Source organism: Barbus barbus, assembly GCF_936440315.1.
Source record: "Barbus barbus genome assembly, chromosome: 34".
Lineage (NCBI taxonomy): Eukaryota > Metazoa > Chordata > Actinopteri > Cypriniformes > Cyprinidae > Barbus > Barbus barbus.
The window spans coordinates 13600228-13619305 of record NC_136762.1 but is presented as its reverse complement, the minus strand read 5'-3'; the positions used below and the strand labels follow the sequence as shown (position 1 = coordinate 13619305).

At 35.2% G+C, this 19078-nt stretch overlaps 2 protein-coding genes across 2 annotated transcripts in view; one reads left to right on the top strand and one right to left on the bottom strand.

Moving 5' to 3' along the window:
* Positions 1 to 370: 370 nt before the first annotated feature.
* On the bottom strand, positions 371 to 10524 carry LOC306854243 (uncharacterized protein). Its single transcript, XM_079392090.1, has 4 exons — positions 10236 to 10524; positions 8621 to 8858; positions 5383 to 5588; positions 371 to 2283 (listed from the first exon to the last, which is right to left on the bottom strand). The coding sequence occupies exons 2-4, from the start codon at positions 8844 to 8846 to the stop codon at positions 2182 to 2184; spliced, it is 534 nt and encodes a 177-aa protein (XP_079248216.1). The 5' UTR covers positions 8847 to 8858; positions 10236 to 10524; the 3' UTR covers positions 371 to 2181.
* The window catches only part of LOC306854241 (intraflagellar transport protein 20 homolog), a 36088-nt gene continuing 23469 nt past the window's right edge, over positions 6460 to 19078 (top strand). The window contains exon 1 of the mRNA XM_079392087.1: positions 6460 to 6598. The gene's annotated coding sequence lies outside the window, so the exon portion shown is untranslated. The remainder of the gene's footprint in view (positions 6599 to 19078) is intronic.

Sequence of the window (19078 nt, the reverse complement as noted above, 5' to 3'; positions counted from 1 at the left end):
AGTGAATGTTTTGTTTTATTTTAATCTGGAAGGGAAATTGAAACCTTTAGCTGACTTTTAGCTTTGTTTGAAGTTCGAATTAATATTGTATGAAAACTTGTTTCTGCCTCAGGATAAAAAGTAAGTAAAAAATAGTCAAATGTGACTAAAAAAAGTCAGAATGGTGAGATAAAAAGTTGCAATTACCTTTTTTTATTTCGTGGGTGAAACAAGTTTCTAAAATGATGTTTTTGTTGGCCCCATGTTGAAGACCTCTAATCTAATATATTATTGATGGGATCACATGGGCTTTAATATCAAGACTAGTTTTAAGACTAGAAAATTGTGTATTGTCAAGTGCGAGGACAATCATACAGAAAAACCATCCAAACACTGTTGTAATTATATTTATTGAAAATGGTAAGGAAAAAAACAATACAAAATTCATATAGAAATTTTACATAGAAAATTTCAAATGGCAAACGTACAAAGCTAGAAAATGAGCGACATGAGTTTAGTGTAAATCTGACAGTACAAATAAGGCCTTTCTGCATCAGAGAACACGTATCGATGAGAAGTCACAAGGTGGCCACAGGAAAGAGACCACATAACTGTTTTACAGGAAGTCATGAGACAGGCAGCCACAGGAAAGACATCTCTGCTCCACAATATGCCATGAAAACTCTGTACCGACATTACAAAGCCAACACAAGCAGAAATGTGAGTGGTTTAAAGAGTTTTCCCACCGACTTTCCACAGTTTTTCAAATGTGGTTTCTAAAGGAAGTGCTTGAAACCCCTAACAGTGTTATGTATCTGTAAAAATCCCAGATAGACCTGGATCTGACACGTTGATTCATAAAGAACACGTCTGTTCAAGTATCATGGAATTTTGGCTCAGTTTAGTCCTTTATGTAGATAAATAAATTACAGCAGAAAAAAATATGAATGGATTTATTTGACAACTTTCAGGGGAACACTAGTTTGGAGATATTTGGTCCATAAAACACAACACTAATGAATATCTCCATGCTTATTTAATCCACTTGCTCATCGCAGAACATTTTTGTCAATAACAAATCATCAAAATAACAAAAAGTACAAATTATGGACTGGAATAAATTAGCGTGTGCTTCTCAAATATTTGGAGAATTCTATGCGCAAGGTACATTTTTATGGGGATTTTTTTTTACAGGACTCCACTTTAATTTAAATCTAAATAAATTGCAAATAGGCAGAAATTCACTGGATTTTAAAACAACTGCTTTCCAGTGTTGGTCCAAAAGATATTCGAAGAACAAAACAAAACAGAAACTGAAAAAAGGAACTTAATGTTAAGTACTTTAAGGTCATTTCATCAAAATATACAAACCACATAAGAAACAAAACTCCCATTTTATTCTATCCCGTCCCTTTTTCTCAAAAAAATATGTACACATGTAATTCATACAAATATTAACACTGCTCTCCAGCCATTTCAATAACTAGTGGTCTGGCTTTCCCACAAGGCTTCCAGCCTCACTTCTGTACCTCCATTGGAGGTGACCAATCTTTGAATTAAGTGGCAAATTTGTGTCCCGAAGTATAGATTCAGATAGGGGGCAACAGGTTTGGTTAACCCACACACCATCCAGTGATTGTCCCTGATGGCTTTAGTACACAAAGGGCTGAAAAACAGCGTTAGCAAGGCACGATCCAACTGTGCTCCATTAGTATAGTGCGTGAGCATTCCATTATCTCGATTATCACCCATTTTCCATTAATGGTGTGCGGGTGCGTGGCCTGCGCCACTGGTGGCTGATAGTGCAGCGCAGTTATTGCTCCTGTAAGGCAGCTGAGAGGAAAACCCACGACACACAAAGCACTTCTGGGCCTGAGGCGCTACGCAGATTTAATCAATTTGTTTGCTTTAGAGCAACCTGGCTTAATGTAACTCCCCAGCATTGCAGTTAAAGATGCAAAAGAGTACGATGCAAATGCGCCGAGTGCCACACACTCCTACTGACGTCTATACTGGGACACACACTTCAGTCACTAATGCTACATGAGAATCCATGGGAAAAGATGTACAAAACAAACCAAAAAAAAAAAAAAAAACAGATAAAGAAACAAACTTGACATCTGATCCTGCAGAAAAGTCCCAGAGTCTTCAAGTGGTCGACAGGAAAGCGCCTGCACTCTTCCTGTGACGTAACCCGTCTGTTTATCTGAGGCCGTGCTGGTAAAGGGCATTGATGGTGTCGGTGACGAATGCGAAGAGCCCGTGGTACAGGACTCTCCAGTTCTGCCAGCGTGGGACGGCATTCTGAAACAAAGATGCAAGAAGAATGAGCTCATCGTGTGTTTTATGTAATGCAAAAAGTGAAAGGGAACAGAAGAGGCACAATAAAACTTGTTTTTGTGCATTGCATCTAAGCGCTCAGGGACTGTAAAACCGAACAGCTGACCTACTTAAGTTTCAGATTTGTCTCTAATCATCTGCCTACCTATTGTTAAAAAGAGTACTTATTATTGAAATAATATACTTAATTTTAATATAACAATATACTTAAGTGTGAACTGATAATGTAACTGTAATGTTTTCATAATTAAATCATAATTAAATAGAACTTTAAAACATCTTTAGTACATCTTGCTATGTAATTTCATAATTATAGTCGTTGAAATACGGTTAAAGTGTACTGCTTAATGTACTGGCAAACATTTATGGTAAACAATATACAGTACTTCAATGTCATTTAATTTCTACTGCAACTTTTAATGTCAAAAAACTCACTACAGGTAAAATGATCAAGTGTGTTACAAGTGTTTTAGTATGTTAGTCAACACATCAAAATAAGTGTACTTCTTTAAAGCATGACAAAAGTTTATACAATTTCAAATGTACTTTAAAGTAAAACTCACGAAATGCACTTTTTAAGTGTATTTAAGCGTTAAGAAACAGTCATGTACTCTTTTATTAATATATCTGCAAATACAGATTTTTAAAAATGTTCTTGAGATTTGAAGAATACTACAGGTGCACACTAAAAACTACTAAGTGCACTTAATTTTCACAAGTGTATGAAGCAAAGTCGATTTAGTTCTGTGCCTCAGTTCCTTCCCTGTGTGGAAACTTTAACTTTGTGTAATTAACTTTTTCCACTTCTTCTATCTGTAATCAGCCATGAGGTATTAGCTTAAACTTTTTGGACCATTAACAACGCTCGTATAAAGCTGTGTTTGAGTGGGAGTGTGTGTCAAGGTTTGTGTTAGCATAGATGTGTACGTGTGTGTGTGTGCACAGACACAGGGTGGGGTGAGGCAGTCCCAGACAGACAATGTCTGCAAAGTGGAGTCAGCACATTACTCGTAAACAGCTGCTATGAGTAATCCACTAAAAATAACTCCTCAGAGGGGGGGTATCAAGTAAAAGAGAGAGAAAATAAGAGAGTGACAGTGAAAGAATGAGCTACACGCAGAGAAAGGTGCAAGATGGATAATGTAGACACAATGCTGAAAAGGTCAGGAAACTGCACACCTTTCACGTTTATTTAGCATGTTTGTTTCAAAGATTCAATATTTAAATAAATATTATCAAATTCAATTAAAATAAATTAAAATCATTTGTCAATTAAGTAAACATTACTTCAAAACATTTTTCCAAGTAATCACACAAGAACATTGTGGTTTTCTTGTCAATATTTTTGTTTAAATAATTTTAATAACATAACAGATAAAGGTAGGCCTATTAGGCTTCATTTACACTTCACAGATCCAAAATTTTCAAACATAAATTTTTTACATCTACCTCAGACAAATCAAAAGCTTAAGATAGGTAATATTACAAAATATTTAAAAAAGAATATACTACATAAAATATTATTATATTATTTAATAAATTAATTTAGTAATACATTATATTTACTATAGAAACTTCCAAGACTTAAAAAATAAAATAAAAAAAATGATATATATGTATAGACATATATATACAGTCGTGGTAAATATGATCAATGAAGGCTCTGAAAATAAACCTGCATTATTAATCCTTTTGATCTTTTATTTATTTTTTAAATCACAAAAATAGAACCTTTCATTGAACTAAAACAATTGAAAATGGGGGGGAAATCTCGTTATGATTTTTTTTTTCTCAAATACATGTTGGACACAATTATTGGCACCCCTAGAAATTCTTATGAGTAAAATATCTCTGAAGTATATTCCCATTCATATTCATAATTTTGAGCACTCCAGGGTGATTATGAACATGAAATTATCCAGCCATGGTGCTTTTATTATAATATAGCTTACAAAAAGTGATATTTACTATAAAAACTAAAATTAAAAATGTAATTGTTTTTAAACATTTAATTAATTTCCATGATAAATATGCTAGGCCTATATAAAATAATACATTAACAAATTATATTGCTGATAAAAACTGTCATGACTTTAACATTTATTAATGTCTATGACTTGGAAGGTTAAATAGACAAAGATGAAGAAGATAGAAAACAAGACTGTTTAAGAGAAAGTGTCTGGACTACAACTACAGGGGGACCAAAGAAAGAGGACAAGGAACAGAAAGAAGTAATTGAGTTCAAAATGGTGGGAGGAGGATCTGTGGTTTGCCGGTCTCACATGTTGACAGTGAAAGAGAATGGTATATGTGAGCATGCATGCTGCACACTCACACTGAGCTTTTGGTGCCCTGCTAGGGAAGTCCCTGTCATGTCATTCTTCTTCAGTAAACAAAGCCATCATCCAGTAAAAACACACTGGTATCAGAGTTCAGAGAGGCCACACGACAGGTCGCAGGCTTTTTGCACGTGACCGCGCTGGCAGCTGCCTCGACGAGACATACTGGGTTTTATTACATCGCGTGTGTCAGTACAGGTGTGTAAGCATGTGCGGGAAACTGGGACGAATGTGTAAAAGCAATTAAATCCATATAAAAAAAGTGACGCACGCACTTAAATATAGGTAAATAAAAGAGCGGAGGGCTGCACGCTGAGGCAAAGCGGTGGCGTCATGTGTGTTTGTCTGAGGAGAAGAGGGGGAGGTGGGTTTGCTTTGGGGGGGAGGGGAGATTAGCCTCTGTTTACTCTTGTTCGCTTCACCGACTAGCTCCTCACGCGATAAAACAGGGATCCAGAGCGCGAGAGAGAGAGGGAGGAAGGGTTATTAAGTTCAGCCACAACTGGAAACTCGACTCCAGTCACAACACTCACTACAGGCTCGTGAATATCATATTGATCCATTTACTAGAAGACCCACTGGAGGCTAGATTTGTGAACGCCCTGCTCACACTCCCTCATATTAACAAAGAGACACTGGCCGTTTACTTTATCGCACTTAATGGCGCTTTGGCACAAGCCGTGACATATTTAAACTGACGCAACTAGACAAACATGATCCTTACCCTCTGAAGAAAAACAGCGTTCATCTCGTCTCCGATGGTTCTCAGCTGTATGGCCACCCTCTCTACCGCCTGCTCCTCCAGCCTGGGCTCGTCCTCAGCTGTAGAGCTGCTGGACCTCGAGTCTTCGGAGGAGCTGTGGCTGTCTGGTAGCAGATCAGGCAGGGGAAACGGCCTTTCTCTGGAGCTGGAGAGTGCCTGTTCTGTACCTAAATAGAAACAAGAAGAGTACAATACAGTATATTGATTGTACAAAATTCCCTTAAATAGATGAGAGTACACATATTAATCATTATTCTTTTTTTAATTTGATTAATTTATAATTCATAAATATCATTACGTTTTTGGAGAGTCGCACAACATGATATTTTACAACCTGAACTAACCCTTTATTTAATAAAATAATTTATTAACAATTTCTATACAATTTTGAGAGACACGATCATGAGGGTCTGAAGGGGTCCTTTCTATATGATACCACTTCCTCTTTTATGTTTTTTTGTTTTAATGTGCACATTTCCGTGTGTTGGCGGCACCACATGAATTTGACTTAGTACACAAAAATTTAATAAAAATTAGTATTAAAAATGTATTTTTCTTCACTACTTTTTTTTCAAAGAAATAATAAAAGATTGTGTCAAAATACTTAATATTATTTTCTTTTTGAGATTTTTTCTTCATATCACCCTAACAATTTTGGCTTAATTACTTTAAAAAAACATTGTTTTTAACTAGGAAATTAAAAACATGTTCATCATAGAAGAGGTCAATTCATGTCATTTTAAGAACACATTTCATTTTAATGGTTTTCTTTTTCGAATAAATTAATAATTTAGACCAAAAAAAAAGAAAGAATCATATCATTGACCCATTTACTTATTCATGTTCATCAGCACTTGTGGCTGTTTAAGCATACTGTTTGTACTTAAAGGACTAGTTGTGCAATTGATCCATTGAGAGTCATCATTTGTTGACATACTATCTGGTAGTTCTGTCAAACTAGTGTCAAGGTTCATTTCGGGTAACTACTTTGAGTAAAAACGCCACTGGCGCAATGTTAACAGTACTAAACCATGATATATGGGACTGTTGCACAGATTCAGTTGAGGCCACTAGTATTTAACATCCATTTACCAGGCAGACATGCAAAGGAGTGGGTAATCTAACCAAATACAGATTCAGAAGAGGTTACAATAGCGGTGAGATTTCATATACAATGGTGAGCCAAATTCTCTATTTGTACTTTAGTACGCATGTGATGTCATATGTTGAGCCACAGTGTTTGTTTTGTTTTGTTAGGTCAGTTCTATAAGCTCTATATAACATTCACATTCTATTCTTTACAGTAACGGTAGCACCAATGCCATCTGATTAACTGTATGACCACTCATTAACTTTTATTGATTGAATGCTAACTTCAAGTCCTTATTGTTTATGTGACAGAAGGACAACAACAAGAATGAGTACTGCTATTGTAACATGGGACAATGCACTGACATTTACTTGTAGCTCCTTGAGACATAAAGTGTGGACTTCCTAACTTTATTATGTGACATCTAGCATCCAACTGACCCAATTCAACACCCATGAAAAGCAAATAGCTAACGTACTTTCAAATCCCAGTGCCCACCTGTCATACTTGCTCCTTTAAAGTAAACCTTCATTGTTAGTCCCTTGTGAAAAACAAGTACACTGTAGTAAAGAAATAATATACTTTAAAAGAATATAGTTAAGTGCGAACTGAATGTAATGTTTTCCAACACTAAATCGAATATTTTTTTTTACAATTAAATGAAAATGTATTACAGTTTAAATTGATATTAAATGCAATTAGTTAAATTTAAGTGTTTTTTATTTCTTAAGTATGACTGTAGAACATTTTATATCTTATTTCACAATTCAAGTTGTCTTTGAAATGTACACTGCTAAATGCACTGACATGCATTTAAGCTGAACTAAAATATACTTTATTTCTATTCAAATCTGTATGTTGTGTATTTAAATTTATTTCTAATTACACATTTGTAGTGATGATGCAATTTACGTATTAAAAAGTAATGATTTAAAATGTGTTTTAAAGTTAAACATTTATTTTTGACATTACAAAGAGCACTTTTTAAAAGTGTACTTAAACACAAGTGTGCTCTCTCTAAAGGTGCACTTGTAGTTTATTAATATTATATTACGTGCAAGTACAGTTTTTAAAAAATATACTTTTAAGATTTGAAGTACACTACAAGTGCACATTCAGTGGCATACATCTGTCAGCCTAAATCATCTTACATCTCAGTTGAGGCCATCTTTTCTGCCCTTCAAAGTGAAGAGAGTTTGCATTCATTTTCTAATCTGCACAATACTGATGCATGAATATAAAAATACCAGCTAATACTAATAAGATTATAGTTATATCTATGACCAATAACTGATAAATTACCGATATTTTGACTAAATCAATTAAAAAGATTAAAAATCAATTGTTTTGAATGCAACCTGAATTTAGGTGTTGCAACATTATAATGTTAATTTTAAGATGCAATAAATATTCCATTCAAAAGTGTTATTAAATTAGTGTTTTAAAAGTAGTGAGAATATAATTTTCCTGCTTTCCGCACAAGTGTGCACAGAGAAAATGCCTCCGTGTAGAGGATTAGTGGCGCAGCCGTAAGAATCTGCTGATCCTCGGCGCAGGTGACTTGAGAGAGCGGGAGTGCTGGGTTCTGGCTTGTTGCCAGGGTAACTGCAAGCCGGTGCAGCCTGAGCTGAAATCCAGCCATTGGTGGACAGGAATGAGGGGTGGGCTGGGATAGGGTGGACAGTTGGAGGACAGGGAGGGACCAGGGCCAGACTATCAGCTAGTGAGGAAAGCCTTTAAGGAGGAGTGTCAGCAGAAGTGTCAGATAAGGTTAACTGATCGCTAAAGTGAGTATAAAAACATGAGGAAAAGAGAGCGTGAGGAGTGAGAGACACCACGACATTCAGATGATATGTGATTCTCTGTGACAGGCCACCATTGTGGACCGCGCAGCACTTGACAGGAAGCCAACAGCAAAGAACATGTCTAAACATGTCTCAGCAAGAGCTCTCTGACTAGGGAGGGGAAGAGGGCACTTCCTGGTGCCTTTTAACCCATGGAGTCAAAGCCAGTGATTTTGTCTTCTGAATCTCATTTAAATATATTATGCTAAGAATTTCCACCAATGCACATCACATAAACACAAATCTCTATGTTGCAACACCTTACCTGTATTATCCCTGAGTGGATTGTCCTGCTGCGGGACGCTGTCCGAGCCAAAGGCATCTTGTGTGGGGACTTGGGTTAGTGGTGGCAAGACAGTACTGGTTTGTGTAGCGATGGTTCGGTGCCGGTGGCAGGGCCAAGCGTCCTGACGCAGCGCCTCCATCCTGCAGCTGTTTGGTGCTCCGGTGTTGTGATCACCTGCCCTTCTTTCCATCTCTGGACGGGCCATACCAGATACTGCCTTGAAATGAGAAAAGCAAAAAAATAAATAAATAAATAAAGTTACAGAAAACATACATCAGTTGTATTTGTGTGCCATCTGTTTGGGTTAAAAATGCAGCTGGACACAAATGACATATGTTATTGCATGCAAATTAAATTTAAAGTGGACAGCAGTCAAAATTATTTTATTCTATAGCCCAAAATAAAGATGAAAATACATTTGCACTCATACAGACTTAATGGAATAATAATAATAAAAAATTATATAATATAAAATAAATCAAAACATCAACCCCACGCAATTATGAAAATACATTTACAATTATTTAGACCTAATTGAATAGGCTACATAATAATAAGAATTAGAAAAACAAAAATAAAAAAAATCTAATCAAAACATCCTAGCAATGTATTTTTTTTTTCCTCATTTGACCCAGCAACCTATATTTTGAGCGTCCACAAGATGGCAGAAACTACAGCCTCGTGTTCACGGATGTGTTTGTAAACAAATCCGTGCACGCGATGTCACGCACCGCTTCTCCCGCGCTTTAACTCGATCTTACGCGCTACAGTGAGTCTCACTAACACTCGATGCATTTTAAAAGCTTCATTCCACTGGAATGCATATTACATTTTCCTAGTTACGACACTATGATTTTATCGATTTTTCTCAATTGCAGCAAGGGCTGATGTGGAAAAATTGAAGCGTCGGAAAAGTGGCAACCTACAAACGCACAGCCGGTGACTTGTTGGCTGATGCAAGGTTAAAGATTTGAAGAGGTGAAAGATTTTGGAAACTGACAGTTCTTTGACATACAGCATAGTTTACATGCTCGTTTTATTATTATCTTTAAATAACCAGTTGTCATACAACGTTACGTGTTGAAGGTTAAAATCAGTTCTTCCAAGATAAGCTGGAAGTTGCATTTTGCAGCACAGTAGCTGGTTTTTAGCTGGTCTAGGCTGTTTGTTTGTTGGTTGACCAGCGACCAGGTTCCAAAACCCAGCTTGACTGACCACCTGGCTGCTAGTCGAGCAGCTTGCACCTGAACAACTGAGCAGCCCAGACCAGCCAGGAACCAACTGTACTCCAAAACACAGCTACCATCTTCAGCATGGAGGAAAACATCAAACCCCCCTTTTTTACACTAACTGTAAAAAGTGGAAACATGCTGTTGACTAAACGACATGTTTCTACTTGATCTAACCCTAAAATGACTTTTATTCGTGTAACCTAATGCAGTCTGGCTGATTCTGTCATTTTAAATAACATTTTTGCTCAATAATAAGCAATAATGTGCCACATATACTGTCTTCAATATAAGTAACCTTACATCGATGCCTACAAACAACAAAGAGATGCATGCTCCAAGAATAAAAACACATGTATGCTTACCTTCAAAATGTGTTGTAAGTCAGTAGATGTTACTCCAGGGTTGTAATGCTGTGACACCAGAGATATGTGTCGTGCTTTAAAAACACTTCGTTAGATGTCCGTTCATGTTATTCCACAACCGGAGGAAAGAAAAACTGTGTCAATTTTGTCAGATCGGCAGTTAGGTGTGCTTGTGAAGAAGAAGCTGTAGGTTTATGATGACAGCAAGTTGCTTTCACTCCCGCGAAGCGCTTGCATAAAATGCCACGCCCCTTCGCCCGTCTCACAACAAGTCCTGACATGCTAGTGTGAGGCAGAGTGGAGACACACACACACACACTCACACACAGCCAAGACAGCACAGGAACCAACAGCCCTGTACGCCCACTGTTGTTTGTCGATTCGCAATCCGAGTGGCTTCAGTGTAGATTCTGTCGATTCTTATCGGTTTCCAGGTTTACAAAGTACTTTATTAGGATCGCTGTTTTGCACACAGTAGCATACTGTTTACTGCATTAATATAAGAAAAAGAAAAAAAAAGAAAAGAAATAATAATAATAAATATAGCTGCGAGCAGCGATGACGGGCCCAAGCCGCCAGTGCATACGCCACCCCGGTGGCATCGAAAAACGGTGCCCAGCGAGCACACACAATACAGTAACCCTCTGGCAGTTTGGTTTTAAGGGATACGGCAATTAAAGGGTTAATCCAAACCATCAACTCTGTGAAACACAGACACACAGAACAACATATAAAACTTTAAATTCTGTCAAAATATATTTTTCATTGGTAGTTGATGTTAGTTAATGCATTTACTAATGTTAACAAATGAGAAATTATTAGTTACCAAAGCTTTTAATGATTTATAAGCATTTTTTAATGATTTATTTTTCCATTAACAAACATGAATAATTTTTACTAACACAAATAAATAAAGTAAAAAATATATTGTTAATATTTAATGTTATTTGTGAATTAACCAATGTTAAAAAACAACATTATTTAACTGTTGTTAATTTACATCATTAATAATTATATACCATTTAATGGTGATCAATATTAAAAAAATTTAAAGTTTTATCTTTTGAGCATGACTATTTTTCTAATATTAAAAATATTTTGTTCATTGTTAGTTCATTGTAAGTTCATACTATCAATGAAGAATTAACATGCTGTAAAAAATATATTTTTCATTGTTAGTTCATGTTAATTAATGCATTCCCTACTGTTAACAAATGAGACTTCATTATAAAGTGTTATCAAAACCTGTAATGCTTTATAAGCATTTTTTAAGGATTTTATTGAGAAGTTTAAACAGACTCACTCTCTCTCTCTCTCTCTCTCTCTCTCTCTCTCTCTCTATCTATCTCTCTCTCTCTCCCCCTCCACACTCACTGAACTCACACAGTCAGTCACCCACCCAGTCACCTACCGCACACATTAGAAGCACAGTGACAGGAGATCTCTAAGTTTTAAATTTTTCTCCTAAGCACAGTGTATTGTAAATTCATGAAATTAAGCACATATCCTTACACTGTATTGTTCTGTGTATGTAATTTTTTATGAAGTGTTTGGAAGCTGCTCTTAAAAGATTAAAAAAAAAAGTTTTCTCTTTTTTCTGTAACTTTAATAAATTGCCATTAAAACACCGTTAAAGATATCCTAAATCCGTCCGCAATTTAGCATCTTCAGTATTTTGGCATCATGAGAAAAAATGTTTGGTGTGATTTCCGTGTTTCTGTTTGGAGGAGTATGAATTTGTTTACAGCTCGTTTTTAAAAAAAAAACCACATTAAAATAAATATAGCCGACTTCCTGTTGGTCGTAGCTAATGACTGTAAATTAGAAAGTTGTCCGGATTAATAAGAACAATTTATGTACCGAGTTTGGTGTCTGTAGCTATCATTATATATATATATATATATATATATATATATAATCATTAATAATTATATACCATTTAATGTTGATCAATATTAATTCCAAAATGTGTTAATATATTATTAAATTTTAAAGTTTATCTTTTGAACATGACTATTTTTCTAACATTAAAAAGATTAATAAATGCTTTTAAAAAAAATGTTCTTTGTTAGTTCATACTATCATGGAAGAATTAACATGCTGTAAAAATATATTTTTCATTGTTAGTTCATGTTAAATAATGCATTTCCTAATGTTAAGAAATGAGACCTTATTATAAAGTGTTATCAAAATCTTTAATGATTTATAAGCATTTTTTTAAGATTTTAAAAAACAGACCCTCTCTCTCTCTTTCTCTCTCTCACCCACTGGCTCAATCCACACAGTCACTCACACAGTCACTGACAGCCCACCCCACCCCCACCCCTCACTCAGCTGCAGTGACAGGGAGCTCTCACTCAGAAGCAGCTCTGATAGTTTTAAAATTTTCTCCTCTGCATAGTGTATTGTAAATTCATGAAATTAATCACATATCGTCAGACTGTATTGTTCTGTGTATGTAATTTTTTATGAAGTGTTTGAAAGCTGCTCTTAAAAGATAAAAAAAAAAAAAGTTTTCTCTTTTTTCTGTAACTTTAATAAATTGCCATTAAAACACCGTTAAAGATATCCTAAATCCGTCCGCAATTTAGCATCTTCAGTATTTTGGCATCATGAGAAAAAATGTTTGGTGTGATTTCCGTGTTTCTGTTTGGAGGAGTATGAATTTGTTTACAGCTCGTTTTTAAAAAAAAACCACATTAAAATAAATATAGCCGACTTCCTGTTGGTCGTAGCTAATGACTGTAAATTAGAAAGTTGTCCGGATTAATAAGAACAATTTATGTACCGAGTTTGGTGTCTGTAGCTATCATTATATATATATATATATATATATATATATATATATATATATAATCATTAATAATTATATACCATTTAATGTTGATCAATATTAATTCCAAAATGTGTTAATATATTATTAAATTTTAAAGTTTATCTTTTGAACATGACTATTTTTCTAACATTAAAAAGATTAATAAATGCTTTTAAAAAAAATGTTCTTTGTTAGTTCATACTATCATGGAAGAATTAACATGCTGTAAAAATATATTTTTCATTGTTAGTTCACGTTAAATAATACATTTCCTAATGTTAAGAAATGAGACCTTATTATAAAGTGTTATCAAAATCTTTAATGATTTATAAGCATTTTTTTAAGATTTTAAAAAACAGACCCTCTCTCTCTCTTTCTCTCTCTCACCCACTGCCTCAATCCACACTCAATCCACACAGTCACTCACACAGTCACTCACAGCCCACCCCCACCCCTCACTCAGCAGCAGTGACAGGGAGCTCTCACTCAGAGGCAGGCTGGCAGGGAGCTCTCACTCAAAAGCAGCTCTGATAGTTTTTAAATTTTCTCCTCCGCATAGTGTATTGTAAATTCATGAAATTAATCCCATAACCTCAGACTGTATTGTTCTGTGTATGTAATTTTTTATGAAGTGTTTGGAAGCTGCTCTTAAAAGATAAAAAAAAAATGTTTTTTCTTGTTTACTGTAACTTTAATAAATTTCCATTAAATCATCGTTCAAGATATCCTAAATCCGTCCGCAATTTAGCATCATCAGTATTTTGGCATCATGAGAAAAAATGTTTGGTGTGATTTCCGTGTTTCTGTTTGGAGGAGTATGAATTTGTTTACAGCCCGTTTAAAAAAAAAACCCACATTAAAATAAATATAGCCGACTTCCTGTTGGTCGTAGCTAATGACTGTAAATTAGAAAGTTGTCCGGATTAATAAGAACAATTTATGTACCGAGTTTGGTGTCTGTAGCTATCATTATATATATATAAACATTAATAATTATATACCATTTAATGTTGATCAATATTAATTCCAAAATGTGTTAATATATTATTACATTTGAAAGTTTATCTTTTGAACATGACTATTTTTCTAACATTAAAAAGATTAATAAATGCTTTAAAAAAATTGTTCTTTGTTAGTTCATACTATCATGGAAGAATTAACATGATGTAAAAATATATTTTTCATTGTTAGTTCACGTTAATTAATGCATTTCCTAATGTTAAGAATTGAGACCTTATTTAATGATTTATAAGCATTTTTTAAAGATTTTAAAAAACAGACCCTCTCTCTCTTTCTCTCTCTCACCCAGCTCCTCAATCCACACAGTCACTCACACAGTCACTCACACCCCACCCCACCCCACCCCTCACTCAGCTGCAGGCTGACAGGGATCTCTCACTCAGAAGCAGTCTAAGAGCTCTCTGATAGTTTTGAAATTTTCTCCTAAGCATAGTGTATTGTAAATTCATGAAATTAATCACATATCCTCAGACTGTATTGTTCTGTGTATGTAATTTTTTATGAAGTGTTTGGAAGCTGCTCTTAAAAGATAAAAAAAAAAAAAAATTATCTTTTTTACTGTAACTTTAATAAATTGCCATTAAATCATCGTTCAAGATATCCTAAATCCGTCCGCAATTTAGCATCTTCAGTATTTTGGCATCATGATAAAAAATGTTTGGTGTGATTTCCGTGTTTCTGCTTGGAGGAGTATTAATTTGTTTACAGCCCGTTTTTAAAAAAAACCCACATTAAAATAAATATAGCCGACTTCCTGTTGGTCGTAGCTAATGACTGTAAATTAGAAAATTGTCCGGATTAATAAGAACAATTTATGTACCGAGTTTGGTGTCTGTAGCTAAAACTAACCCCCTCATTTTTGACAAAAGGTGGCGCTATAGAGTGTCTCTTCCACGCCCGTTTATGAGCTTTTTCCAGTGTCTAACTATCATTAATACTGATATGTGTGTTGAGTTTCATGACATTCTAAACATGTTATCTGCCTCAAAATCACCAGAAACGAATTTTCAACTTTGACACGTTGCCATGGCAACATAATTTTAGATATCAATATTCCCTTCACAGTTTTACATCGGCCGTGTTTTGACATTATTCTGGTGAAGTTTGAAGCAAATCGAGGTAAAAGAAGATGCTGAATTCAAAGCATTTTGAAAACGACACACTTCCTGCAGCCAGTTGGTGGCGCTATAACTTTCAGTCATAATAGTCACATCTATCCGATCGGCATCATACAACGAACAAATCACTGAAGTTTGATATACATCATACAATGTATGTGGACGTTATTAGGCATTTCCTGGGTCTCATTTTTCGCCATAACTTCATCGCCTCGCCACGGGCAAACCGTTCGACATATCAAAAATATCTTCGCAATTTAGCGTCCCCAATGTCTTGAGATCATGTTCACCTAGTTTGGTGGCAATCGTATGGAAATCCTCAGAGGAGTATATCAAATTCCAGAGCATGCGCTTTTTAAACAGCCCTGAATAGCCGACTTCCTGTTGGGCGGAGCCTATGACATGCTGCGCGGAAGTTGTTCGGCTCAATGAGTTCTATATGTGTACCGAGTTTCATATGAATACGTGCAAGTATGTGTGAGCTATACATCAAGCTTTCTGACAATTTTCCAGGGGGCGCCGTAGAGCCCCTGTGCCACGCCCGGGTCCCAGCCTCAGCGGCGTCCTAATGGCCGCAGGTTCCAACGTGCGTGCCAATTTTCGAGAGTTTTCGGGCACGTTAAGGCCCCCAAAAGTGCCCGGATGATTGAAATAAAAAAAAAAAAAAAATAAATAAATAAATATAGCTGCGAGCAGCGATGACGGGCCCAAGCCGTCAGCATACGCCACCCCGGTGGCATCGATAAAACGGTGCCCAGCGAGCACAAGCATCACAGTAACCCTCTGGCAGTTTGGTTTTAAGGGATACGGCAATTAAAGGGTTAATCCAAACCATCAACTCTGTGAAACACACACACACACAGAACATATAAAACTTTAAATTCTGTGAAAATTTATTTTTCATTGGTAGTTGATGTTAGTTAATGCATTTACTAATGCTAACAAATGAGAAATTATTATAGTTACCAAAGCTTTTAATGATTTATAAGCATTTTTTAATGATTTATTTTTCCATTAACTAACATGAATAATTTTTTCTAACACAAATTAATAAAGTAAAAAATATATTGTTAATATTTAATGTTATTTGTGAATTAACCAATGTTAAAAAACAACATTATTTAACTGTTGTTAATTTACATCATTAATAAATATATACCATTTAATGTTGATCAAAATCAATTCCAAAATGTGTTAATATATTATTAAATTTTAAAGTTTTATCTTTTGAACATGACTATTTTTCTAATATAAAAAATATTTTGTTCATTGTTAGTTCATTGTAAGTTCATACTATCAATGAAGAATTAACATGCTGTAAAATATATATTTCATTGTTAGTTCATGTTAATTAATGCATTCCCTACTGTTAACAAATGAGACTTAATTATAAAGTGTTATCAAAACCTTTAATGCTTTATAAGCATTTTTTAAGGATTTTATTGAGATGTTTAAACAGACCCTCTCTCTCTCTCTCTCTCTCTCCCCCTCCACACTCACTGAACTCACACAGTCAGTCACCCACCCAGTCACCCACCGCAAACATTAGAAGCACAGAGACAGGAGAACTCTGATAGTTTTTAAATTTTCTCCTCCGCATAGTGTATTGTAAATTCATGAAATTAATCACATAACCTCAGACTGTATTGTTCTGTGTATGTAATTTTTTATGAAGTGTTTGGAAGCTGCTCTTAAAAGAAAAAAAGAAAAGAAAAGTTTTCTCTTTTTTAATGTAACTTTAATAAATTGCCATTAAATCATCGTTCAAGATATCCTAAATCCGTCCGCAATTTAGCATCTTCAGTATTTTGGCATCATAAGAAAAAATGTTTGGTGTGATTTACGTGTTTCTGTTTGGAGGAGTATGAATTTGTTTACAGCCTGTTTAAAAACAAAACCCACATTAAAATAAATATAGCCGACTTCCTGTTGGTCGTAGCTAATGACTGTAAATTAGAAAGTTGTCCGGATTAATAAGAACAATTTATGTACCGAGTTTGGTGTCTGTAGCTATCATTATATATATATATATAAACATTAATAATTATATACCATTTAATGTTGATCAATATTAATTCCAAGATGTGTTAATATATTATTACATTTTAAAGTTTATCTTTTGAAAATGACTATTTTTCTAACATTAAAAAGATTAATAAATGCTTTAAAAAAATTGTTCTTTGTTAGTTCATACTATCATGGAAGAATTAACATGCTGTAAAAATATATTTTTCATTGTTAGTTCACGTTAATTAATGCATTTCCTAATGTTAAGAATTGAGACCTTATTTAATGATTTATAAGCATTTTTTAAAGATTTTAAAAAACAGACCCTCTCTCTCTTTCTCTCTCTCACCCAGCTCCTCAATCCACACAGTCACTCACACAGTCACTCACACAGTCACTCACACCCCACCCCACCCCCACCCCTCACTCAGATGCAGGCTGGCAGGGAGCTCTCACTCAGCAGTCTAAGAGCTCTCTGATAGTTTTTAAATTTTCTCCTAAGCATAGTGTATTGTAAATTCATGAAATTAATCACATATCCTCAGACTGTATTGTTCTGTGTATGTAATTTTTTATGAAGTGTTTGGAAGCTGCTCTTAAAAGATAAAAAAAAAAAAAAATTATCTTTTTTACTGTAACTTTAATAAATTGCCATTAAATCATCGTTCAAGATATCCTAAATCCGTCCGCAATTTAGCATCTTCAATATTTTGGCATCATGATAAAAAATGTTTGGTGTGATTTCCGTGTTTCTGCTTGGAGGAGTATTAATTTGTTTACAGCCCGTTTTTAAAAAAAACCCACATTAAAATAAATATAGCCGACTTCCTGTTGGTCGTAGCTAATGACTGTAAATTAGAAAGTTGTCCGGATTAATTAGAACAATTTATGTACCGAGTTTGGTGTCTGTAGCTAAAACTAACCCCCTCATTTTTGACAAAAGGTGGCGCTATAGAGTGTCTCTTCCACGCCCGTTTATGAGCTTTTTCCAGTGTCTAACTATCATTAATACTGATATGTGTGTTGAGTTTCATGACATTCTAAACATGTTATCTGCCTCAAAATCACCAGAAACGAATTTTCAACTTTGACACGTTGCCATGGCAACATAATTTTAGATATCAATATTCCCTTCACAGTTTTACATCGGCCTTGTTTTGACATTATTCTGGTGAAGTTTGAAGCAAATCGAGGTAAAAGAAGATGCTGAATTCAAAGCATTTTGAAAACGACACACTTCCTGCAGCCAGTTGGTGGCGCTATAACTTTCAGTCATAATAGTCACATCTATCCGATCGGCATCATACAACGAACAAATCACTGAAGTTTGATATACATCATACAATGTATGTGGACGTTATTAGGCATTTCCTGGGTCTCATTTTTCGCCATAACTTCATCGCCTCGCCACGGGCAAACCGTTCGACATATCAAAAATATCTTCGCAATTTAGCGTCCCCAATGTCTTGAGATCATGTTCACCTAGTTTGGTGGCAATCGTATGGAAATCCTCAGAGGAGTATATCAAATTCCAGAGCATGCGCTTTTTAAACAGCCCTGAATAGCCGACTTCCTGTTGGGCGGAGCCTATGACATGCTGCGCGGAAGTTGTTCGGCTCAATGAGTTCTATATGTGTACCGAGTTTCATATGAATACGTGCAAGTATGTGTGAGCTATACATCAAGCTTTCTGACAATTTTCCAGGGGGCGCCGTAGAGCCCCTGTGCCACGCCCGGGTCCCAGCCTCAGCGGCGTCCTAATGGCCGCAGGTTCCAACGTGCGTGCCAATTTTCGAGAGTTTTCGGGCACGTTAAGGCCCCCAAAAGTGCCCGGATGATTGAAATAAAAAAAAAAAAAAAAAAAAAAAAAAAAAATATAGCTG